We start from the raw sequence: 27,571 nt of genomic DNA, 5'->3' as shown, positions 1-27,571 counted from the left end.
ATAGGCTTATGCGGAGGTTGGGAACGATTACATATCCTGCTATTAGACGGAAGCAGCAGCGTGCGGCTCTACGAGGGCTCCCCTTACACCGGCCATTTTCTTGTCAAAGTGAATAGTGTACTCGGACCCAACGATACACCAAGGATGGCCTATATGGGCACAATGAGGTAGATTTATCAAAAATACCTCAATGAAAAACTTGTCCTTGTCGCCCATAGAAACCAGTCACAGCGCAGCTTTCATTTTACCAGAGCTGTTTGAAAACTAATAAAAATGGAGTTCTGGTTGCTATGGGCAACAAGGCCCAATGTTTAGCACAGGCAATGAGAAATTCCCAAAGTAGAAGTCCTACAAGCCCTTAATGGCAACCTGTCAGGAGGAATTTCTACCTAAAACTAAAAAGTGTACACCCTCTTTGTAGAAATCCCCCATTGATATTGCATTGGGGTGTGACAAACCACTTGAAGCTCTTGCGTTTGATTGACAGACTAGTCCAGCATCTCATCTGCCTCCAGTCGCTCAGACCTTGCGCAATGAAATTGACCCCTGGAAATAACGGAACCCACAAGAGATCTCTGCGACCGGCGGCAGATGACAGAGGCTGGACTGACCTGTCAATCAAATGCAGGAGACAAGCTGGAAAGTAGGAAGGAGGACTGGTCGGAAAGCTCAGTGCTTTGACACGCCCCAATGCACTTGTAATTAATTTTGTATAGAACTCTAATGGCAGATTTAGGCTGTGTGCACGCGTTGCTGATTTTTCGTGTTTTTTCGCGATAAAACCGCAAAAAAAAAAAAGCATACAATATGCATCCCATCATTTAGAATGAATTCCGCATGTTTTGTGCACATGATGCGTTTTTTTCCGCGAAAAAAAAAAAACACATTGCGGTAAAAAATGCAGCATGTTCATTAATTTTGCGGTTTTTTTTTGCAGATTTCCCACTATAAAATGCATTGGGAAATGTCCAGAAAAAACGCATCAAAAACACACAAAAAACGCAGCAAAAAAGCACAAAAAACGCATGCAGATTTCTTGCAGAAAATTTCAGGTTTTTCTCAGGAATTTTCTGCAAGAAATCCTGAACGTGTGCACACAGCCTTAGAAGGAAAATGTATTGTCAGCACGGTGGCGCAGAGGTTACCACCGCAGCCTTGCAGCGCTGGAGTCCTGGGTTCAAATCCCACCAAGGACAACATCTGCAAAGAGTTTGTATGTTCTCCCCGTGTTTGCGTGGGTTTCCTCCGGGTACTCCGGTTTCCTCCCACAGTCCAAAGACATACTGATAGGGAATTTAGATTGTGAGCCCCAACGGGGACAGCGATGATAATGTGTGCAACCTGTAAAGCGCTGCGGAATATGTTAGCGCTATATAAAAAAATAAATAAAAAGATTATTGTTTTACGCAGTATGACAGCACCTATGCAGACATAAGTTCTGGTAGAAGTTCTTTCTGACAGAAGTTTTATGGGAAACTATTAGCCAGAGAGTCGATATGTTGGGCCGATGCATAACTATCGGATTGAAATAAACCTATCGTAAATCATCCCCCCCAAAAAAACATAAACCCTATAGTGGACAACAAAATCCTCTGGCGCAGTTGAGAGATTTCTGTTTTAACTTAATGGATCCATCAGGACCTGTTGCACATTACATCGATCACAACTGCCATGGCTTCAAGCAGGAAAATGACAAGTCTGCAGTCACTTAATGTGACTGCAGACTTGTGGATCCATACAGCGCACACACAGCGAGGATTCGCAATGGGAACAGCAATCACGTAACTGTCCAGAACACGAGTAGACTGTTTCCCGCCTGCTCAATACAAATATATTCATCTCCAAGAAAAAGAGGTTTAGCCAGTCTCTAATACCATAGATGGAAAGAGGAACAAAAATCAATTTTGGAAAAAAAAATCAAGACAGACATGTCACTCGAAGCAAGGATCACCAAGCAATGACTTGCCTACTTTGATCACATCATACGAGGAGAGCAATCACTGGAGAAGGACATCATGAAGAAAAGAAGGAACAAGATGAAGAGGAAGACCAGCAACTCGATGGCTTGACACTATCAAGATATAATGGCAAAGAAGACCCTGGTGGACCTATCTAGCCTCGAACAAGATCGATCTTCTCTACAGATTGTTCATCCGTCAAGCCGCCATTGCTCAAGCCGTTAGCCATAAAAAGGACGACTACAGGTCTCCCAACCAGAACTCAACAGCCACATATATATCAGTGTCGTTGTTGAGATCGGATTAGGAGACCTGCGACCAGTCCAGACAATACAGTCCGTACTCTTCATGAATGTCGAATGTGTGAAACCGGCCTTGTTGTTGCACTGTTACTTTAATAAAGGACCTCCGGTAAAATATTCTGTTGGTTTATAGGACTCAATTGGAGAAAGTTTAAAACTAATGTAATCAGATTATTGTTATTATCATCATCATTATTATTTTGGAGTGTTTATTTTTAGTTTCAATAACTTTTATTTTCAAAAACATAGCAATTGAACAACAGATTCCCTTACAAGGGAGTTCAATAAGCTTAAATCTAAACAAAGAGGAAAAACCATACATATATTAACTCAAATTCGAAAATACAGATATGACGAGACAAGAACATGGGGGGACATAAAAGAGGGAAAATGGGGAAGGAAATGAGATTCTGCACTTTACTTTATGGTAAGCTGCAGTACATTTACAAGTCAGGATTATACTTTGCTCCGTTTTAAGAGTTCCGCCTCCCACCTCCCCGCACCCCACCCAACATAGGCTCAACCCCAGTGTCATCAGAATCTCTCACAGGATAATGAAGTCTCAAATAGATAAAGTCAAGGTTTGTTCAAGATTCAAGTTTGTGTTAAGGTACCGTCACACTTTAGCGACGCTGCAGCGATACCGACAACGATCCGGATCGCTGCAGCGTCGCTGTTTGGTCGCTGGAGAACTGTCACACAGACAGCTCTCTGGCGACCAACGATCAGGGGAAAGACTTCGGCATCGTTGAAACTGTCTTCAACGATGCCGAAGTCCCCGGGTAACCAGGGTAAACATCGGGTTACTAAGCGCAGGGCCGCGCTTAGTAACCCGATGTTTACCCTGGTTACCATCGTTAAAGTAAAAAAAACAAACGCTACATACTTACCTACCGCTGTCTGTCCCCGGGGCTCTGCTTCTCTGCTCTGGCTGTGAGCACAGCGGCCGGAAAGCAGAGCGGTGACATCACCGCTGTGCTCTGCTTTCCGGCTGCCCGCCGCTCACAGCCAGAGCAGAGAAGCACAGCACCGGGGACAGACAGCGGTAGGTAAGTATGTAGCGTTTGTTTTTTTTACTTTAACGATGGTAACCAGGGTAAACATCGGGTTACTAAGCGCGGCCCTGCGCTTAGTAACCTGATGTTTACCCTGGTTACCAGCGAATACATCGCTGAATCGGCGTCACACACGCCGATTCAGCGTCACACACGCCGATTCAGCGATGTCAGCGGGACCTCAACGATCAAAAAATGGCCCAGGCCATTCCGACACGACCAGCGATCTCACAGCAGGGGCCTGATCGCTGCTACGTGTCACACATAGCGAGATCGCTACTGAGATCGCTGTTGCGTCACAAAACTTGTGACTCAGCAGCGATCTCGCTAGCGATCTCGCTATGCGTGACGGGGCCTTTAAGATCCATCCACGGTTTCCAAATTTGGTAGAAGGCCTCCCACAAATCTTCCCTAGTCGCATGTATACGTTCATATAAGAGGATTGTATTCATTTTATCTCTAACTGATTGGACAGAGAGAAATGGCGACCTCCAGTTGGTAGCTATATGTAGCTTAGCGGCCATAAGCAGCTGGCCTATCAACCTGTGGAATTTGTTAGAAAAGCCTGGGTACTTGGCTCCCAAAAGGAATGTGGCCGGATCAAGTTGTATTGCCCCGCCATACATTTTTTCAATTATTAATCCTACTTCCCGCCACATAGTCGAGGCTATCGGACATTCCCACCAAAATTTGCTTCATATCTCCCACTGCGCCACATCCTCTAAAGCATTTATCTGAAATGTTGGGGTATATAGTGTGGAGTTTACTTGGGACTTGGTATGTTCTGTGTAGGACTTTAATGGATGTCTCTGCCAGGGAGGCTTGATGACTACCCCTGGAAACTGTGTCACAGCATCGCCTCCAATTTTCCAAAGTTAATTGAATACCCAGGTCTTCCTCCCACTGTTTCATTGGAGTGTTTATTTTTAAGAAAAAAAAAGCAATCTAAAAACTACTAAAATGCATTTATTTTAGGCAATTAAAGCCTCATCAGATAATAAGAATAAATGAAGTAGATGAAGAAGCGGTGGGGCTTCAGAACACTCAGTGACGTCAATTATTGTACTCCAGAGGGGGGAGATTGTCCCTATGAGACCTACAATAATTCTTAGAGATGAAGAGGGAATGTGTGCTGCTCCGGAATGACTAGCACCGGCCGGGTCTCTGTGTGACACCATTGTCGGGACACAGGTACAGATAATTGTCCGCTCAAATTCCCATAGTATCCAACAACTTTGCATTGAGAGAGGGAAAAAAAAAAAAGTAGAGAATGGACAGCGTTGGGTGATGGTAATGACTTCACGCAGTGTCACCTCGGAAACTTCTGATACAGGAGGTGTGGAGAGTCTTATTGTGTGGAGACTATTACTATGGAAGCCACATAATCCCACAAATCCATAATATAACGTAAACTCCCCCTTAAGAAGGTTTATATGAGGAACAGTATTTAATAAAGCCGCAGGGTTCGAGTCGAAGGGAGAACTTGATTTCATTCAAAGATAGGCAACCGTGGATTTTCTCACCAGACTCAGTAGACCCAGTGACTGCAAGACACCACCATCCTCTCACAATAATTCGTAACCTGCCATGGAACGCCGACCACTTATCCCAGTTCCAAAAGGAACATTTCAAGAAAACTTCCTAATGGTCTTCATTCTTCATAGACCGTTCCGTTGGGTGGTGTCAACTACTTCCTACCACTCTAACAATGTCGAGACTTGCCAACCTCGTCCACTGCACAATTACAGCTCACTATTTGGACACGATTCAATCAGTGCGTAGCTTTGGCCGCTGTTCTGAATAAAAGGAGATAGCTGACATGTTTTATGCATGCGCCTGTCCCAGCATGTGCCAACTCAAAAAGCCACAGACCTCACTGTCATTACGATGCCAAAGGACACAAAGTAAAAAAAAAAAAAAAGCTCAAAGATATTATTATTTATCATACATAGAGCAAACTGTGTGCGATCATTTTACTTCTGCACGATGAAATGCCCTACTTCATAGCATAGCGGACTCTTACAAAAGTAAAGTTGGCGAAAATTGTGTTCCATAGGAATTCACGAAAATAAAACCTGATATTTTTATGTTACATTGTGATTTTTTTTTCTTTTTAACTTACCATATATTGATATCTGTTGAGTCGTTTTAGTTATGGATCATATCAACTGGAACAGGGTTATAAGTTGCAAAGAAATGACTATATACATGCAAATATTAGCCATTCAGCAACACCTCATAATAAATAGAGACAACTTAGAGTGGTGCGTGACATACTGGACCAAATTAAGGAACACTATAGGGCAATGTTCCCCAACTCCGGTCCTTAAGAGCCACCAACAGGTCATGTTTTTAGGATTTCATTAGTATTGCCCAGGTGATGGAATTATTGCCTGTGCAGGTGATGCAATTATCACCTGTGCAATACTAAGGAAATACTGAAAACATGACCTGTTGGTGGCTCTTGAGGACCTGACTTGGGGATCATGAACCCCTCAATTCCTGCACTAGGCATAACTTAGTGTAAAGTTCATAATGCCCCTTTAAGTGCACATTGCTGTGGTTGCACAGCTCGTAACCACAGTGCTAACAGGCTCAACTTTTATAAAAGTCAAATAAAAGTTAACTATGGTAATAACCCATTATCGCTAGAGACCGGCAAATCAATTCTCAGGACCCTTGCCCAACAGCCAGGTCTATCGTCCTTGGCCACTGAACCAGAGTCCTGCGAAATGTCTCCTACCTGCCAACATCCAGGGTACCCTATTAATTTGTTATCCTGACATTGTTGCGCACGTCACACCACAACAATAACATCACGCCAGAACTACAGATCAAAAGTGGACACGTCAGGGTTTGCAAGGCTCTGGTCTGGGTCGGCAATAATTCTCTTATCACTTATGGATTGTTCGGGATTCGATCACTGGGCCACCACTCTGTTCCAGTGCCTTGTACTTGGATCTACGATAATTTGTAGGCTGTAGGTTGAGGTTGCACAGTGACTTTGGGGTATGTGGCCAACGTGGGGGTAATGGGGGTCGCATTTCTACCCAGAGGGTACCGTGATCCCATTCACTTGTGATGTAGCAGTGACACCTAGCAGTCTTTGGCTGTGCGATTTATGTTGCCACCAATGTGGCCAGGTAGCCCCAGCCTTAATGATGGGAATAAGCCTGTGAAAGGGTTTTCTAGGATCACGAGATGAACGGCCTATCCTTAGATATCCATTGATATCAGATTGGTCAAGATGAGACTCTCGATCTGCTGTAGGGAATGGGAAGTGAATGGGTCAACGCCATTATACCCAGAAAAGCCACTGCTAAGTAGTCTGTACACAAGACAACCGAGGAGGATTTTCTTCTCACACTAGCACTGTGCCCCTCCAAGAAGCTGATCATTGGGGGACGGTCGAAGATATAACACCATCGATCTGATATTGAGACCTATCCAATAGAGACGCCATCAATATTCTGATCTTGGATAAGAATTCTAAGTTAGAGGTTAGAATGAACTTTCTCAGTAGAGAACAAAAGAGCGCTCAGCCAAACAAGCGCGCCTATGTTCGGAGCAGTCGGCTCTCGGCTGAACGATCTTTCGGCCGATGGCCATCCATTGTGTATGGCTAGTTTAACAGACTGACGGACCAGACATGTAAACACAGCCAAATTGGTTACGTAGCACGTTATGTTGGTTCGGCTCCATTTTACTCTCATCGTTCATACAGGGTCGTTTCGACTGTACTGAAGTCGAAAATTTGGTCTTGGAAACACCGCAGTACATTTTTGGAACTTCTTTATTTTATTATGGCTGTTGCTGCCCTTTCGAAACCCTCAGAGAGTAATATAGGAGCAGGAAGAGAGGAGACAAAGTTTTTGGAATCAAAGTCTCAGATGTGTTCGTTCGCTAGATGAGACTACAGCGTTACCTCGCGAGTACTGGCGGAGCGGAGAATGGAGCCCCAGGGTGTATTCAGATTTCACAAACAGCTCGCTACAGCTGTGCAGCTGACATCTAAACAGTCTGAAACTCCGCATACACAAAGGCCTGGGGAGGAGGATGACGCCATTTCCACACAGTTATGTCAGTCTTCTGCATGGGACGATTACACCAGATTCATCTACTCTTCTTATTAAAACAATACACTTGGCCGTATATTGCAGCAGGGATGTTTTATAATTGGGGCAGCCCAAGGGGGCCTACTAGATTAGGCCCTTATCATTCAAAATGGAAATATAAGAAATTAATCTGAATATATATAAGCCCAATAACAAGAATAAAAATAACGTAAGGCAAAAACTTACACAGTGCAAACAGTTTGTGCACGCACTAACCATGTAAGCATACGCAGGGGAAATAGCGCCATTAAATAACAATGGCAGCAACATTTTTCCATACCTAAAGCACAAGTCTTAGAGATCCTATAAGGGTCGTCTCACATTCACTAATCTTTTTCATGTGTCTTGCTATTCCATATGAATGTCACAGAGGGAGCACCGGCTCTCAATCCGGCGAAACCAATTGGTCTATGTATTACATGGATAGTGATTCAATTAAATGACTGCATGTAAGAGTAGGTGTAGGCGACCATGTATTCTCTCGTCCGAAAGAATTGGGTCAATTATGAAAATCACACTCTGATCAAAGTTTGCTCAAAGTGTGACCCGATTCTCTCGGATGAGGAGATGGAGAAAAAAAATTCTCCATCTTCTTCATTCTGTCAGTCCATGGACATCCTCAGGTGTCATTCGAGTGCAGTCCGATGGTCTACATGGACATCCTCAGATGTCATTCGAGTGCAGTCCGATGGTCTCCATGGACATCCTCAGATGTAATTCGAGTGCAGTCCGATGGTCTACATAAACATCCTCAGATGTCATTCGAGTGCAGTCCGATGGTCTCCATGGACATCCTCAGATGTCATTCGAGTGCAGTCCAATGGTGTCCATGGACATCTTCAGATGTGATTGGAGTGCAGTCCGATGGTCTCCATGGACATCCTCAGATGTCATTCAAGTGCAGTCCAACGGTCTCCATGGACATCCGAGGATGTCATTCGAGTGCAGTCCGATGGTCTCCATGGACATCCTCGGATGTCATTCGAGTGCAGTCCGATGGTCTCCAAGGACATCCTCAGATGTGATAGGAGTGCAGTTTGATGGTCTCCATGGACATCCTCAGATATGATTGGAGTGTAGTCCAATGGTCTCCATGGACATCCTCGGATGTCATTCGAGTGCAGTCCGATGGTCTCCAAGGACATCCTCAGATGTGATTGGAGTGCAGTCCGATGGTCTCCATGGACATCCTCGGATGTCATTCGAGTGCAGTCCGATGGTCTCCAAGGACATCCTCAGATGTCATTCGAGTGCAGTCCGATGGTCTCCATGGACATCCTCAGATGTCTTTCGAGTGCCGTCCGATGGACTTATTGGCTTGCATGGACAAGTACGATCCCAATATTGGATCAAACTCCGGTAGGCTGATTTTTATTATTACAATAACACTGATCCGAGTGGGATACTATGTTTACTAGGATCGCACTCGGATCTACAATATGGCCATGTGCACGAGCCCTAACACCTAATGTCCCCATACACATAAGATTGTTGGCTGGTACCAACTGACCGAGACTTTAACTTTCAGGTTATTTTCAGGGGCAGGGATAACAGGTGTTGGCCAAATTGTCACCAGGCTTATTATTATTATTATTTATTGTTATAGCGCCATTTATTCCATGGCGCTTTACATGTGAGGAGGGGTATACATAATGAAAACAAGTACAATAATCTTAAACAATACAAGTCATAACTGGTACAGGAGGAATGAGGACCCTGCCTGCGAGGGCTCACAATCTACAAGGGATGGGTGAGAATACAGTAGGTGAGGGTAGAGATGGTCATGCAGCGGTTTGGTCGATCGGTGGTAGCTGCAGGTTGTAGGCTTGTCTGAAGAGGTGGGTCTTCAGGTTCTTTTTGAAGGTTTCGATGGTAGGCGAGAGTCTGATGTGTTGTGGTAGAGGGTTCCAGAGTAGGGGTGATACGCGAGAGAAATCTTGTATACGATTGTGGGAAGTGGAGATAAGAGGGGAGTAGAGTAGGAGATCTTGTGAGGATCGGAGGTTGCGGGTAGGTAAGTACCGGGAGACGAGGTCACAGATGTATGGAGGAGACAGGTTGTGGATGGCTTTGTACGTCATGGTTAGGGTTTTGTAGTGGAGTCTCTGGGCAATGGGGAGCCAGTGAAGGCTTACAATATAACAGCTGCTACCCTTTCTAGTGAGCAGGGTTGTGGGGTCAGTGTCGGAGTCGGCGTCACTTTTAGGTGGAAGTAGAAGTTAGTAGAATTTTACAAAAGTTTCAGCATTCCAATCACAAAAACAGAAGTTCTATCAATCTAAATTGCCGTTTACCAATAAATGTGTCATTAGATTTGATAAGCCATTACTATAGGAGTCTGAGATGGAGTAGATGTTTGAGTAGAGGGTTGTGAAAAATAGAGGAGCCAAAGTTTGGTTTTCCACGGCAAAAAATTTGGAAATTCCCTTAGTCACAAGAAAAAAATCAAAGTAAATGAAGGCCATTAGCACAGCTTGCTACAGAACAGAAATAAAAGTTTACATCTGCTTCATGGGGCCACAGAACAGGAGCAGTCATTTAGTAAATTTGTGTGTAGTTTTGCGTGCAACAAATGTAACCAATTTGCATCCCTCCACATCCAATAACGATGCGGTGGAAAGCTTTCATCCTAGTCAGTGGTTTCACCTATGCTGTAATCAGAGGCCGGGCATGCATTGTGCCACAGGCCTGACTTGGCGGGGTGAAGACGTTAATTGTAGCCTAGTAAATTACCAGGTCCACAGACAAACACATGCTTGAACTAGGTCGAAACGAGCTTGTTCCTGGTGCTGATCTGCTTCCTGATTCTCCAACTGATCTGCTTGAAGGGGCAGCTGGTTCCCATTACCCGACCCCTTTAAATACTCCAGGTTTAATTAAGCCATGTCCACATCACGCTAACATTAACAAACAAAAGTAAAACCTGAGGCCCGTGCATCCAAATAACCTAGTAAAATGGAAGAAATAATGAGGGGGGAACTCCTAAAACACAAGGCGCTAACATGAGGCGACTGAATGGTGCAAGGGCAAAGGGCACATCGGCCTCTAACCTCTTCCATGGGAGTTAGGAATAACTACTAATTGTAATCTGTGGTGGGAAGGAACTACCGGAGAGGGAAACGTCGCTCCTGGAAATGATGGGGAGAATACGGGAGACTCAGCCAGAGAAATAGTGGGGCCATTCCACGCCCTTAGGGCTTCTTCACATGACAGGTTTTCTCCGACGAACGTTGTGTGATTTTCACGGATAGCACCAGGACCCATCATATTCTATGAGGCTATTAATATATGTCCGATTTCCTGGGTTTGAGTGGTCCGTGGACTATATTAGAGACTTGTCCAACGTAAGTCTACGGGTCTGTGAACAATATCGGACTGCACTCGGATAACATCTCATTTTGGGCGCCCGCAGATGAGGGTATGAAAAAAAGTCTGAATTTTATCATGGAAACTAGGATTATTTATTTTCTAAAATTTTCATCAGATTTTCAACCACGTGTCCGTTTTTTTTACGTCACTGTGACATCCGTGTGTGATCCGTTTTCTTACAACTATATTACAACATGTACATGATCACGTATAGTTTCCTAGGTTTATAATAGAGATCTATCCTTAAAAATCAGACACCACTCTGATGGTCCGTGTGGGATACGACTTCCTTCACGCTCCCCCATCAGACGCCCCCCCATCAGACGCCCCCCCATCAGACGCCCCCCCTATCAGACACAGACACTCCCCCATCAGACACAGACACCCCCCCATCAGACGCTCCCCCCATCAGACACTCCCCCTATCAGACACTCCCCCTATCAGACACTCCCCCTGTCAGACACAGACACTCCCCCCATCAGACGCTCCCCCCCATCAGACACTCCCCCCATCAGACACAGACACCCCCATCAGACGCTCCCCCCCATCAGACGCTCCCCCCATCAGACGCTCCCCCCATCAGACGCTCCCCCCATCAGACGCTCCCCCCATCAGACACAGACACTCCCCCCATCAGACGCTCCCCCATCAGACACAGACACCCCCCCATCAGACGCTCCCCCCAGACGCTCCCCCCATCAGACGCTCCCCCCATCAGACGCTCCCCCCATCAGACGCGCTCCCCATCAGACACTCCCCCTATCAGACACAGACACTCCCCCCATCAGACGCTCCCCCCCATCAGACACTCCCCCCATCAGACACTCCCCCTATCAGACACAGACACTCCCCCCATCAGACACTCCCCCCATCAGACACCCCCCCATCAGACGCTCCCCCCCATCAGACGCTCCCCCCATCAGACGCTCCCCCCATCAGACACTCCCCCCATCAGACACAGACACCCCCCCATCAGACGCTCCCCCCATCAGACGCTCCCCCCATCAGACGCTCCCCCCATCAGACGCTCCCCCCATCAGACGCTCCCCCCATCAGACGCTCCCCCCATCAGACGCGCTCCCCATCAGACACTCCCCCTATCAGACACAGACACTCCCCCCATCAGACACTCCCCCTATCAGACACTCCCCCTATCAGACAGACACTCCCCCCATCAGACACTCCCCCCATCAGACACAGACACCCCCCCATCAGACGCTCCCCCCCATCAGACGCTCCCCCCCATCAGACGCTCCCCCCATCAGACGCTCCCCCCATCAGACGCTCCCCCCATCAGACGCTCCCCCCATCAGACACTCCCCCCATCAGACACAGACACCCCCCCCATCAGACGCTCCCCCCCATCAGACGCTCCCCCCATCAGACGCTCCCCCCATCAGACGCTCCCCCCATCAGACACCCACATGTCTGAATGAACCCTTAGGGTAAATGTATACAGAGAATACTTGCTGCGGATTCTCTGCAGGGATTTGAGCGAATAGAGTACGAACTAAATTAATGGCGTCTTAAAATCTCATCTAAACAGCGCAGACATTTTTCACTTATAAATTTACCTGCTGTGCGAGATTTTAACATTCCACCGCATGTCAATTCTTCACTGCAGTTTTAATGCATAAGTTGAAGTTCTCAATAAAATCTGCAAGTAGCAAGTGCAAATTTTGATGTGGAAATACAGAGGAAACCCTGCAGGAAAGCGGCAGAAAATCTGCATCCAATCTCAAACACGTGCATCCGGCCTTGAAGGGGTATTCTACAAAACTGATCACCAATCCACTGGTTCCGGAGTGGGTCCCACCAGTCGTCCAAACTGGGGCGGGTGATACCGCGCCCATGGAGCTGCTAGTCACAGCCTTGCACCCTTCAATTGTCTAAGGAAACGACAGAAGGGGCAAAGTGCAGCCACAGAACCCTAAGGCTATGTGCACACGTTCAGGATTTCTCGCAGAAAATTCTTGAGAAAAAACGGACATTTTCTGCAAGAAATCCACAAAAAAACCGCATGCGTTTTTGCCGTGATTTTGCCGCGTTTTTTCCCGGACACTTCCCAATGCATTTTGTAGTGGGAAATCCGCAAAAAAACGCAAAATTAATGAACATGCTGCGTCTTTTACCGCGATACGTTTTTTTCAGGGAAAAAAAATGCATCATGTGCACAAAACATGCGGAATTCATTCTAAATGATGGGATGCTTATTGTATGCGTTTTTTTTGCGGTTTTATAGCGTTTTTATCGGGAAAAACCGCGAAAAAAACCGCGAAAAAACCGCAACGTGTGCACACAGCCTAATGGAGAGGCAGGGAACATGTGTAACCCGCTGCTCCTTTCATCTCCTACAGCCCATGGTCTTCTGGACAAGGAATAAGAAAGGAAAAATCCTATAAAATTAGCTGGGGCCTACACTGATCTAACAATTATCACCTAGCCGGTGACTAGTTGATCATTCTTGCAGACTAGAATACTTCTTTATGAAACATCAATGATCTGAGAGTTCGAATATTAAAAGGTGTCTCAGGCACCCCCAAAAAAATTCCCCCCCCCCCCCCCCCACCGGAAAAAAGTGAACCTCTTAACTACAGTATGGATTCAGGCTGGTATTGAAAATCAGTCTTATTTTACATTAATAGCATTAAACTGCAATACCGGTCACAGCCCACGGACAGGAGTGGCGCTGTTTCATTTCCCATTACAAATCATAAGAATGAATACTTCATTTTTTATTTTTTTTCAGATATAGCATCCGAATACACAGCTGGGAAACGAGGCAAAATATAACATTACATACATAAACGAGGATAAATGTAAGGATTCGGAATCATTAATGGTAGCAGAGCTTTATTGCTTTAGCAGTCGCACAGGATATCTTCTGGGGCAGGATATCTTCTGGGGATTCCGCAGCGCAGAGGCTGGAAGGTCGGATTTATGAGTTTATGGAAACCCCAGATACGAGACAAATTACAGTTTCTATGGAGCGCGACAATGTGAAATATCACTTAGGCCTTCCTAACAACTAAAGTGAAATTACAGCTCTGTCCCACATGGAGGGGATTTCACAAAGTTTAGCTCTATTCGGTGTTTGATCCCATTACTCACAATTGGACACATGACGTATACATGATATACTGTACTTCGCGCAGACAGAGGGCTGCGTTACTTTAGTGTAGACCGGGGGATCCTTATGCCCCCCCAAGCCTTATATCTGCTGTACCCACCGATTACGGCTGGATCGTTTAACTATCTAATGTGTATGGGGGCCTTTAGTCCGATAGACTATATCAGGGGGCATAATGATAAGGCTCGGTGAACCTTAAAGGGACTGTCACCTGAATTTGGCGGGCTCTGCTTACGGTCCAATGGGCGGTGTTTTCTCTCCTTTCATGCACCCCTTCCTTTCCTGCTAGCCGCAATATGGTCTTGAATTTGATTCGGTTTCCTCCACATCCAATAACGATGCGGTGGAAAGCTTTCATCAACTGCGGGCAAAGCAGAAAAGCATTAGTGCGCATGCGCCGGCGCACTATGTCCCGGAAATATTTAGCTGTGTTCCAGGACATAGTGCGCCGGCGCATGCACACTATCGCTTTTCTGCTTTGCCCGCAGTTGGGCAAAGCATACTGCGCATGCGCAAGGCAAGATTGCATTGCGTACGCGTGTACTACGGAGGAAACCAAATCAAATTAAAGACCATATTGCGGCCAGCGGGAAAGGAAGGGGGGTGCATGAAAGAACAGAAAACACCGTCCATCGGACCGTAAACAGAGCCCGCCAAATTCAGGTGACAGGTTCCCTTTAAAAAGGGGTATTCCCATCTCCAAGATCCTGTCCCAATATGTAGTAAGTGTAATAATAACAATAATATTAGCAATTAGAAATGTAGTATAGTTTCTCATTCGCTATGTCTCTTTTCTCATGTGCAGGCATTGCAGGACCTTTGGTATCCATGGTTACGACCACTGATCTAGTGAATTAGCTAGCTGCTAGCGGTCATAACCATGGATACCTAAGGTCCTGCACATGACGAAGAGGACACAGAGAATCAGACAAACTATACTACATTTCTAATTGGAGGCATTTGCTAATATTATTATTATTACTACTACTACACCTACTACATATTTGGTTAGCATCTTGGAGATGGGAACACCCCTTTAAGGCTCAGGGGACACAAGGCTCCCATGTTTATGGGAGAGTTGGTAAAAATAGTCGCTAGCTGAATTAACATTTGACTAGGATTAGAAAAACATGGCTGCTTTCTTCCAAAAATAGTGACGAACCTGTGTGGCAATTCAATTCGGCCCCATTCATTTCAATAGAGATGACCTGCAATACCAGACTTGACCTACGGACAGGTGTGGTGCCCTTTCTGGGACAAAGTAGGCATGTTTTTATAATCTTGTACAACCCATTTAAGGGTATACTCACAAAGCTGAATTTTTTTATTTTATTTTTTTTTTTGCTGAGATCTCAGAGCAGAAACTCTCCAATAAATACAAATTGTGACTGAAGAGTTGGGGAGTTTCTCTCCTGAAAACTCAGTGTGAACACACCCCGTAAAGGAAACGGGCAACATGAAATCCACAGACAGGTTTCTGTGATGGGGTAGTCTATGTTTCGTTTTACAGTGTTAACCAAAAAAAATAAAACAAGCTGAGCAATGGTAGAAGAGTCCGGGCACAAGGAGAGGAGTCCAGTGGGCGGCTCCCTTCGGCTTCTCCCCACCCAGCTCAGCTTGATTGACAGCTCTCTCCATAATGGCCACTTCACACACCTTACATTTTATTTCTAGGGTTGAGAGAGAGTAAATCACAGTGGTACAAAATGAAAGGCGACCTCTCATTATGTGTCTGCGATAAAAGAGGGTCATTGTCACATCAGTGTAGAACATGAGTAAACGCGGTAATTGGCAGCCTCACAATGTAAGAACAGTTGTTCTGAGGATAATGCGAGGCTTTGATCTTTGCTAGGCTGATAAATATATGGTTTGCTTGTCGCAGGTATGTGAAGAACACTTAAGATTATCCTTTATTTTATCTGTTGACCTCCCAAACACAAAAATCTCCAAATTACTTCCCCTTTGATTATTATGGGAACTCCGTCATTTACCAGCAAATCCAACATTATCATGGTGCGCTGGGGACTAGACGGCGGTAATGTCAGTTCTATAAAGCAAAACGAGTGTCATATAATTCAGTGGCGAGAACAAGAACAAGGTTGGATCTGGTCATGTATAAATCAGAAAAAAAAAAAAAGTTGCGCAAACTTTTCCAGATTAAAAATAACATGATCCGGATCTCGCACAATGTAAAATACTGAACGTGTGAATGGGGCCTTTTTGCAGCTTTTTTTTTTCTCACCCATAGAAAGCAATGTGTAAGTGCAAAAATGCAACAAAAACATAGCACATAGCTGCATAAACTTCAGGAAATTGAAGCATGGTTTTTTGGGGGGAAGAGGGCACTAACTTATCAACATGCACAAGAGACAAAAATGCAATAAAAACACAGGTATCAGGTTTTTCGGCGTTTTTGCTGCCAAAACCTCAGGAAATTGACGCATTTTTTTTGGTGGGGAGGGTGAGCACTAACTTTTATCAGCAAGTATAATAGACAATAAAAACGCAACAACAACAAAAAAAACAGCAAAAAATGCAGCAAAGGCTGATTCTTGTAAGCAGCTTCTTTATTGCTAAGAGAGCAGGTTTTGCCTGCCGAAAAAAATGCTGCAAAAACACAAGTGTGAAGACAGCCTCATAGGGAACTAACTGCTAACGCTGGGCACGCTCATTGATATTCAATTCAGGGTATGTTTCCACGTGCAGGAAACGCTGCGTGTCTGACGCTGCATAGAGCCGCAGCGTCAGACACGCAGCGTCCAGATGTTACAGCATAGTGGAGGGGATTTAATGAAATCCCGTCTCCACTATGCGTGGTAACACGCACGCGGCGGCCCTGCGACTCCGGACATGCTGCGCATCTTTTCAGATCGCATGTCCGTATATCTTGCGGCGACGCTGCGTCGCCGCAAGATATAGCACAGGGCCCTATGCGATGGGTGCGATGATGCCGGATGTGTGCTGTGAACACATCCGGCATCATCGCGTCCCAGAAGGGGGCGGGGCTTAGCGCAGAGCGGCAAAGCCGCTCCGACGATACCGCCGGCCATCCTGATCGTGGTCACGCAGCCTAATGCTGCTGGTGATTATGCAATTAAATGTACGTTTACCTTGGCTGAAGTGGTTGAATTACATAGAAAGGAAGTAAGAGCAAGAAAAAGATCATGCCCACATAGACAGGAACACCTCCATATATAATCCAGTATCAAAAATAGTTTTTATTATTAAATTGGCAAAAAACTCAAGACTGCACATAAGTACACACACAAAACAACAACACAAAAACCATTAAAAACACTTAAAAAATGCAAACATGCAAGAAAACATGCCCATATATATATATATATGTCATATCCTAGAATGAGGAAAATGACAGCCCACAAAACATGTGCTTCCCACAATAAGGTTATCACAAGAATCTGACTGCACAAGCGAAAATAATGCAAGGATAAATGACCACTCCATGAAATGGGTGTGAAGATGTTAATATTGCAATAGCATACATCCCTATAATAAGGCACATAATATGCGTGCAGGATACTTCAATAATATAGAAACTTTAGTCATATGGCAAAAAGAAAAAATGTAACTGATGAAAAAAGGCGTACAACAAAAATGGTGATGAATGAGACAATAGAAAAAATAGAAAAGCATAAGAGATGTTAATATATGAAGTGTCTCAGTAATAGTACGCATACGACCTGCGGGAGGGGGAGGGAGAGGGGGAACTAGACAATGCAAGAGCCCAAAACCTCAATCCCATGGGAAAAAAAAACAAAACCTTGCCATACCCACAGTCCAAAGCCATAGAGAAAGATCTTGTGAAGTGTGGAAGCAGAATGTGGGATAGGCTCCCACGCGTATCGCCGCCTGAGTAGCGGCTTCCTCAGGGAAGATATCATAGAAAGGAAGTGCTGCATGTGGTAATGTGTGGGGACGGAGCCTCGTGTGGTAATGTGTGGGGACGGAGCCTCGTGTGGTAATGTGTGGGGACGGAGCCTCGTGTGGTAATGTGTGGGGACGGAGCCTCGTGTGGTAATGTGTGCGGACGGAGCCTCGTGTGGTAATGTGTGCGGACGGAGCCTCGTGTGGTAATGTGTGCGGACGGAGCCTCTTGTGGTAATGTGTGGGGACGGGATTATGTGTGGTAATGGGGTGGGGGTGGAGCTACTGGACAGGGGGCGGGATTAGCGAGTAATCACGATGTCTCATATACAGGTCCTTCTCAAAAAATTAGCATATAGTGTTAAATTTCATTATTTACCATAATGTAATGATTACAATTAAACTTTCATATATTATAGATTCATTATCCACCAACTGAAATTTGTCAGGTCTTTTATTGTTTTAATACTGATGATTTTGGCATCCAACTCCTGATAACCCAAAAAACCTGTCTCAATAAATTAGCATATCAAGAAAAGGTTCTCTAAACGACCTATTACCCTAATCTTCTGAATCAACTAATTAACTCTAAACACATGCAAAAGATACCTGAGGCTTTTATAAACTCCCTGCCTGGTTCATTACTCAAAACCCCCATCATGGGTAAGACTAGCGACCTGACAGATGTCAAGAAGGCCATCATTGACACCCTCAAGCAAGAGGGTAAGACCCAGAAAGAAATTTCTCAACAAATAGGCTGTTCCCAGAGTGCTGTATCAAGGCACCTCAATGGTAAGTCTGTTGGAAGGAAACAATATGGCAGAAAACGCTGTACAACGAGAAGAGGAGACCGGACCCTGAGGAAGATTGTGGAGAAGGACCGATTCCAGACCTTGGGGAACCTGAGGAAGCAGTGGACTGAGTCTGGTGTGGAAACATCCAGAGCCACCGTGCACAGGCGTGTGCAGGAAATGGGCTACAGGTGCCGCATTCCCCAGGTAATGCCACTTTTGAACCATAAACAGCGGCAGAGGCGCCTGACCTGGGCTACAGAGAAGCAGCACTGGACTGTTGCTAAGTGGTCCCAAGTACTTTTTTCTGATGAAAGCAAATTTTGCATGTCATTCGGAAATCAAGGTGCCAGAGTCTGGAGGAAGACTGGGGAGAAGGAAATGCCAAAATGCCTGAAGTCCAGTGTCAAGTACCCACAGTCAGTGATGGTGTGGGGTGCCATGTCAGCTGCTGGTGTTGGTCCACTGTGTTTCATCAAGGGCAGGGTCAATGCAGCTAGCTATCAGGAGATTTTGGAGCACTTCATGCTTCCATCGGCTGAAATGCTTTATGGAGATGAAGATTTCATTTTTCAGCACGACCTGGCACCTGCTCACAGTGCCAAAACCACTGGTAAATGGTTTACTGACCATGGTATTACTGTGCTCAATTGGCCTGCCAACTCTCCTGACCTGAACCCCATAGAGAATCTGTGGGATATTGTGAAGAGAAAGTTGAGAGACGCAAGACCCAACACTCTGGATCAGCTTAAGGCCGCTATTGAAGCATCCTGGGCCTCCATAACATCTCAGCAGTGTCACAGGCTGATTGCCTCCATGCCACGCCGCATTGAAGCAGTCATTTCTGCCAAAGGATTCCCGACCAAGTATTGAGTGCATAACTGAACATTATTATTTGATGGTTTTTTTGTTTGTTATTAAAAAACACTTTTATTTGATTGGATGGGTGAAATATGCTAATTTATTGAGACAGGTTTTTTGGGTTATCAGGAGTTGTATGCCAAAATCATCAGTATTAAAACAATAAAAGACCTGACAAATTTCAGTTGGTGGATAATGAATCTATAATATATGAAAGTTTAATTGTAATCATTACATTATGGTAAATAATGAAATTTAACACTATATGCTAATTTTTTGAGAAGGACCTATATATATATATATATATATATATATATATATATATATATATGTATATGTATGTGCACAGAGTATTTTTCAAGTGCATTTGGCCAGAAGTCTGCCTGCAAAAGCACCGCAAAAAGAAAAAAAGAACATAATGCACAGCAAGATATAAACGATATTGCTGTGCACATGTTCAGTCTTTTCTTACTACTTTTAACCGTTGACGCAAAATCCACCAACGAAGATGAACGCCAGGTTTTTCCTGCAGCTTCGCCTAAAAAAAAACCTTGACAGGTTCACCAGCGTCTTAAAGAAGTTGGGTGTACATGGCCAACGGTGAAATCTGCGGCAAATCCAAAGTGGAATTCTGTGGATTCACCGCAGTGGAAGTTTCGCACTGGTTTGCAGTTCTCCATTGCTTTGGATGTGTATTAAAGCTGAAAATGCACCTAAGCTTCATCCTGTTTGTGCCATTACACATTTATCCCGGGGTCTTGTTTTCTCATTTTTGCTTTATCTGCAAAATCTTAAAGCGTAACTCTCTTTCCAGATGTTAAGATCCAGGCACAGTATTCAAAAAAAAAAAAAAACCTCTCCATTTAATGACAAAAACCGTGCAAGATCAAGTCAGTCCTGAAGGCCGGATCAATCCACATGTGCACAGCTGCCGGTAACGGGAGAAATTCTGCTTAATCCCGCAATATGCCGCCAGCGCAGCGGTGCCCAGCTGAGACACACAAACACCAGAGATGTAATTAGCCAGATTAGGACCTGGTTTATATTCCAGTCTTTGATCGGGGGTTAGATTTTATTATAATCGGTTTGGAAAGGTTTTCGACAATCTGAAATTTGACCTCAGATGCCTTTTAGGAGTTCTATTTCCCCCCCACCGAACCGATTGCAAATGCGTTATTGTTCTTTTGCAGGAATTTGTGCATAATGCGGCAGGAATATTCCCATTCCGCTGCTTACGGTGCCGGGCCCGCGTTGCATTTCAATCAGTCTGTGTCCCTGCAGTGCGCTGAATGACAGATGGAAGTGGCCTGTGGTTTAAGGGGAGGAAATGAAAAGGAATTTTAATAGAACAAACAGTGGCTTCGTTTCCTATAGGCAATACTTCAAAGGCGGCCCTACCCCAGAGCAAACAATATGGTACAGAGGCCGTCAGTCATCTAATAGCCTTGCAAGCCTATTCAGGGTGTACAATGCAAAGCTGGACAGAAGGAATAAGGAACAAGTCATGCAAGTCTGCCCGAAGATGGAAGGATGAGCCACCGGTAGCGAGAAGGGAAGGGACGCCGCTCACAAGAATGTCAAAACAAAATTTTTTTCTTCTCTATGCACAGGGGCAACCTGAGAAGAGCGGTATTATTTCCATAATTATAACACTTCAAAGGGTTTTTGCTTTTTTCGCACACTATAGTGTACAAGGAAAAAAAAAAAATCAAAGTGCATGGGGGAGCGGAAGTAACTTAAGACACATTACACTTCAAAGCACTTTGGGCATGTTCGGTAGGCAGGCATGGACATGACAACGTCAAAACTGGTATTAAAAGAAAAATAAATATATACAGAATATGACAGGCTTGCTAAAAATGCACAGTCCGTAGAAATGATAAATCTTGACGTAAATGCCAATGTCAACGTTGCATTGATGTCGACGCTCTGCAGAAGACGGCTCCTGCGCAAACTTGGTATAAGGGTACGTGCAGACGATCTGGAAGTGGCAGTGGCTTTCTCCATCTTCTCCATTCTGTTAGTGTGCAGAAATTGGACTGCACTCAGGATGTCATCGGAATGCAGTCCGATTTTTCTCATGCACCCACTGACATGCATGGCAGAGTGCAATCTGAATATCGGATCAAACTAGGGAACTCAGTGATTTTTATCTTTGGAAAAGGCTCAATCCGAGCAAAAAAAAAAACAAAAAAGAACATGTGCATATCCACATAGACTAACATTGGTCCGAATTACGATCTGATGTTTAGTTAGATCGCACTTGGAACCGAAAAAATACACTTGTCTGCACCTGCCACGTAGAACCAAGACAGGTGCAAGACTTTACCCATCCATTTTCACAAAAGTCTAGGTCCACCCTGATACAGTGCACTTTGTATAAACGTAGATGGACACACACATCAAAATTAAGAGAGATAGTTCGATATATGGCGCGCGTGCATATATTTTTTATGTAAAATGTCCTGCGCATACTAATGTGAACCAAGACAAAGATGCGACATGGGCTTTACCACCGATCACAACGCTGAAGTTCTAATCTAGCACTAGGTAGAAACGAGCAAAATCACCTAGAAAGTGTTCAATTGTGAATATTTGGGAAGTCGCAATATTTAGTCATTTTAAGAATATATGTTTTCGACGTGTGTATGGATAATGGACGCTCACATTTGCCCCAACAGTGAATTTTTAGTACATTGGGGAGAAAGATGCTCAAAATATCAACGCACTAAATCATTGAGGAGCGAAATAACATAGAATGGTCCCCGAGGAAGCAATAGATCTAATAGAATATGTCGCCGAGACAATCGGCTTCCTCTTGTCCTACCCACACGAGTGACCTGCCCTCGCCATTCAGCCCCACACACTCTTGGTGACCCCATTATCTGCCTGTCAGGAATCTTCTACTAGTTGAACACAGTCTGAGGGTGATGAAAAGGCTTCCTCACATGGCTTCTTCACACTCTCTGGTTACAAGATATGCGTCTCCTCTCTGGGGAATAAAAGAAATGCCTATATCTTGGGAAAGGGTGTCCACCTGCCCAATACCGTGTACACCGACACCGATCGACGTTCCTGCCATCATTAGGTGACCGTGAAGATTGCACGTTGTCGACAGAACGTTCCTTGTTTACACCAGGACGTAAGAAAGATGGGATCAGCCGATGGACAAGAGTTTCCTCATGGACAAGAGGTTCCTCATGGACAAGAGGTTCCTCATGGACAAGAGGTTCCTCATGGACAAGAGGTTCCTCATGGACAAGAGGTTCCTCATGGACAAGAGGTTCCTCATTTGTCCGCTGATCGCTGCCATGTTTAAACCGGACAATGATCAGGAGCATTCAGCTGATTATTGGTGCTAGGCCTCAGTCAGACCGGAGTTTATAGGCCTGTTCACATATCTGCATTTTGTTTTTGTTTTTCAAAGAATTTCTATAGAAAAAAATTAAACAAAAATGATAACTCATGGATGCCACACTGATGGTAAAACAAATGGGCACAAGAACTGAAAATGGAGGAAGACGGAATCCAACACACTGAGGAAACAACTGTCCTTAGGGGACATCTGAAGGTGAGGAGCAAAGGAAAGAGGCATTATTACTCACTGACCCAAACACTTCCAGAAATAGTTTTGCAGACCATAACGATAGAGACCACCCAAATATCTCACATTATTGTTAAAGGGGTTGTCTGGTTAAGCCAGTTATTACCTATCCCCAAGGTATCTGATAACTTATTGATCGGTGGTGGTCTGACCACCGGAATCCGCATGCTGAAAGAGGAATTTTTACCAGCATTTTGGTGCAGTCAGACGCAAGTATAAATCGGTCCGGGATCGGGACACAGTGCTCGGACTGGCCGGCGGCTCTCCCAACACAAGCGTGACAAATGCATAGAAATACATGAAGCGGTCACGCTCGGTGGGGAGAGCTGCCGGCCAGTCCGAGCACTGTGTTCCGCTCTCGGTCTGAATTATATGGCCGTCTGACCGTTCCCTTAGAATGGCGAGGCAGTGCACGTGCTCGACAGCCGCTCCATTCATTACCTATGGGGCACCTGATCGTTGTATTTGGCTTTTTCCAGATGCCACATTGAAAATGAATGGACAAAAATGTGCCCTGTCAGTGGCTACAAATTCCCCAATCTGCTATCAGTGAGGGTCCCAGCTGTCTTACGGTCGGACTCGGACCCACACTGATCATCAAGTTATCACCTATCCTGTAGATCGGTAATAGAAGGGTTGTCTGGTGAAAACAAGCTAAGGTCCATTTACACAGGTCAACGGGTTGAATGACCGCTTTCATTCCCAATCATTGGCACATCCTTGGAGCAGGTATTTTACACAGGCATCTGTATGGTGACAATAATCATTTATTTGCACGCACTGCTGAATTACGGATCCATGTTATACCCAGCAAACTGCAACAGCACCAATGGTTGGCCCTCCATTATTCCTTATGGCATTAATACTGCAAAACACACATTGTGCACACCGACACTGCACCTTCCTATATACAGGGCCACCTGGTTTTGTTTTGTTTTTTAACAATGGGTTATCCATCTACCAAAGGGTCCCATGGTAAAAAAAAAAAAAAATACTACATATGATGCAGTATATGACTTTCTAACAGTAGGACCTTTAACTGGACAGATGCCATCCAGGCTGTGCTCACTGTCGGACATACAACCTGAGAAAATATACACCCAACAGTAGCTGAAAACGTTGTTAGTCTTAGTACACAAATGTCATCTACAAGTGCAGCTTGATGCCAAATTCACAAACAACCCTCCATACAAATGATGGCGTTGCATATGAATTCAATAAAAGCGTTTATGTTGTATTCAACCATTCATCCAATTCCATAAATATATGGAATATATATCTGACACCCATCCAAAACCTGCTTCGTGGCCACATAGGAGGAGCTGGATCATAGTAATCAATCTCTGATCTGGATCCATTCATCATCTGATGATTCTGGTACAAAACGAACGACAAAGTCACAATCGCTGCAGCCACTATATAAGAACTCGCCCCATTATCCCGGAGCTGTCAAAATGTGGAAGCACAAAACTTGGAATCAATTCACAAGTAACTCTGCCCCTGCTCCCTTCCATCACACGGCAAAAACGTCAGTCACAACCAGTTACTTTCTAATTACCCATCTCTATACTGTACTGACGCTTCATACCTACTAAACGCAATACAAAAAGTTACACAGCTAGAAAGAAATTACTTTATATGTTCAAGGTTCACTTTTTTTTTTTTTTGCATTGCAGTTTGTGGGAAATGACATGAAGTTTGATCCAAATCTGGACTTTATGCCAGATCCCCTGCGGTCAGGGACGCGGCACATATCTACATCGACTTCTATGGATTGTGGAGTCACATGTAAACATTTATGTATAATACATAGTTATACAGGTCATCTACTTTACACTACTTATGCCCTGGGTGTCACCGCTGTTCCCCTGTCAGTGCCTTTAAAACATACATCGCTAATGATATAGTCTACAATTAGCGGAATGTAGACAATACTAATATATACATATTACAGTATGAATTATATATCACACACACATAACAGTGCACACAGTATATATCATACATATAATATACACGTAATACTCTATATACCATATATGTATATACACACCATATATAGTGTATACATGCACATAACAGTACACTATCATATATATATATATATATATATATATATATATACACACACACACATTACGCATACACACAAAAGTATGTCATATAATATACACGTAATACTCTATATACCATATATGTATATACACACCATATATAGTGTATACATGCACATAACAGTACACTATCTATCTCTATATATATATATACATACACATTACGCATACACACAAAAGTATGTCATATAATATACACGTAATACTCTATATACCATATACGTATATACACACCATATATAGTGTATACATGCACATAACAGTACACTATCGTATATATATATATATATATATATATATATATATACACACACACACATTACGCATACACACAAAAGTATGTCATATAATATACACGTAATACTCTATATACCATATACGTATATACACACCATATATAGTGTATACATGCACATAACAGTACACTATCATATATATATATATATATATATATATATATATATATATATATACACACACACATTACGCATACACACAAAAGTATGTCATATAATATACATACCTTATACATACATACACATAATACAGTATACCATATGTATATACACTGTATACCCGCACATAACAGTGCACCATCTATGTACAGAATACATATTATATATATATATATATATATATATATATATATATATATATAGTATACACTGCTGTAGTAAGTAGACACCAGCAGGCACTATCACCCACACAGCTCCTGTACTACAATGCCCATCATCTGCCCCGGGATCCGGTCCTATACACACACTGGGGAAAGTTTACAAGTCCGGACAAAACTTTCAGCAAAGTTTTCGCCAAGTTTCTCCCAGCCGGGGAGTACTAACCTTTGGAGCACAGGCTTCCACAGGAGGTCTCCGGAGCCCCCCGGTAGCCGCACAGCCCGGGCCCGGATAGATCAGGACATTTAGAGATACCGCAAGGATGAAGAGACGCAGACGCGGAGCCATAGTCTGCTCTGCAGCCCAGGGGAGACTGGTCTGTGCTGTGCACTGCGCATGCGGTGTAGAGCCCCTGACGAGCTCCGCCCTCTGCTGGAGCAGAGCGCACACTGCAGCCGCACTGCTGTCAGTCAGTAGCCGCCTGTGTGAGGAGGAGACGCGGGTGTCATGGCAGCTCTGCCTCCCCTCATATTACACTGTGCACACTGTGCAGGAGACTTCAGCTGCTCCTGTCTGACAGGGACAGTGTGGGCAGGCAGGACATAAAAGCATAGAAGGCTCAGGCTGTGTTGTGTGGTAAAACTGGTGCACATTTTTCTGTACACCCAAGAGGGAATCCTGTTTTTCCAGAATGTTTTGGAGTTTTTCTTTTTCTGAAGTGTTTTTTTTTCGTTTTTGTTTTGTTTTGTTTTTTTTATTTGCAGCTTTTAGATTTGACAATTAAATCAGTGAGTTCAGAAAAAAATACTCAAAAAAAATCCCCCTCATAAACAGCAAACTGGATTCCCCATAGAACTAAATAGCACACGTTTTATAATAAGTTTCAGGAGGATTAGTTGCAGCAAATCTGCTTAGGAAAAAATTTCTAAAAACTCCTCGTGAACATTCTTACAGGCCACAGACTGTGAATTTTTTTAGGAATTTTTTTTGAGCTGAAAAGCTCCAAAAACAGCCAAGAAACAAACAAAAAAAAAACTCGGGGGTCTCCTTTTGTTCATTTCATTTTGCTGGAGCTTATTAGACTTTTTTTTTCTGGAAAAAAATAAATAAATCTACCTGGACACAACCTTGGGCAATATTATTCCTTTTTTTTTTTTCACTTTAGGGGCTTACAAGATATTGTGGCTGGAAATAGGGGTGTTTATGTCATATTATTAGGCCGGGGTCACATGGGCGGTGATTAATGCGAGAGAATCGGGCTGAGTGTGATCCGATTCTCTCCCGTGCAGAGAAGAAGAACTTAATTTCTCCATCTTCTCCATTGTCTGAGTCCGCGGACTGCACTTGGAAGACATCCGAGTGCAGTCCAATGCTTCGCATGCACCCATAGTCTTGTGATCTGAAGTCCCATGATGAGAATCGACATAAATAAAAAATATCAGATCTGCACTGCCCCATAGTATAACATTGGGCCAAGTGCTGTCCGATAAATCATCGCATAGCACTCAGCCTTGTTACGCATTCATATGATCCAGCACTTTTTGTTATTCTGCACCCCATGTGCTCCATTGCCACCAAGTTACAAGGTGGAGCATACAATAGCAAATATTTTATTATTGCTCCTTCGGACATTAGTGATTTTTTTTTTTTGCATGTAAAACAAAATCAGTTTTGAATTTTGGATCAGATTTCCATCAGTATTTGTAAGACAAAACCAGAAAAGGAACAATCAGAGGAAACATGGCGCCACTTCTGCATTTATCACCCACTCCT

The 27,571-nt window shown here is 44.1% G+C and overlaps 1 protein-coding gene across 1 annotated transcript in view; it reads right to left on the bottom strand.

Annotated features, from left to right (window-relative positions):
- Positions 1-26,172, bottom strand: part of IL17RD (interleukin 17 receptor D) — a 75,104-nt gene extending 48,932 nt beyond the window's left edge. The window contains exon 1 of the mRNA XM_069736680.1: positions 26,024-26,172. Coding sequence (XP_069592781.1) covers positions 26,024-26,146 — 123 coding nt within the window. The 5' untranslated portion in view covers positions 26,147-26,172. The remainder of the gene's footprint in view (positions 1-26,023) is intronic.
- Between the last annotated feature and the right edge of the window lie 1,399 nt (positions 26,173-27,571).

Source organism: Ranitomeya imitator, chromosome 8 (genome assembly GCF_032444005.1).
Source record: "Ranitomeya imitator isolate aRanImi1 chromosome 8, aRanImi1.pri, whole genome shotgun sequence".
Classification (NCBI taxonomy): domain Eukaryota; kingdom Metazoa; phylum Chordata; class Amphibia; order Anura; family Dendrobatidae; genus Ranitomeya; species Ranitomeya imitator.
This window is presented reverse-complemented; position numbering and strand designations above follow the sequence as displayed.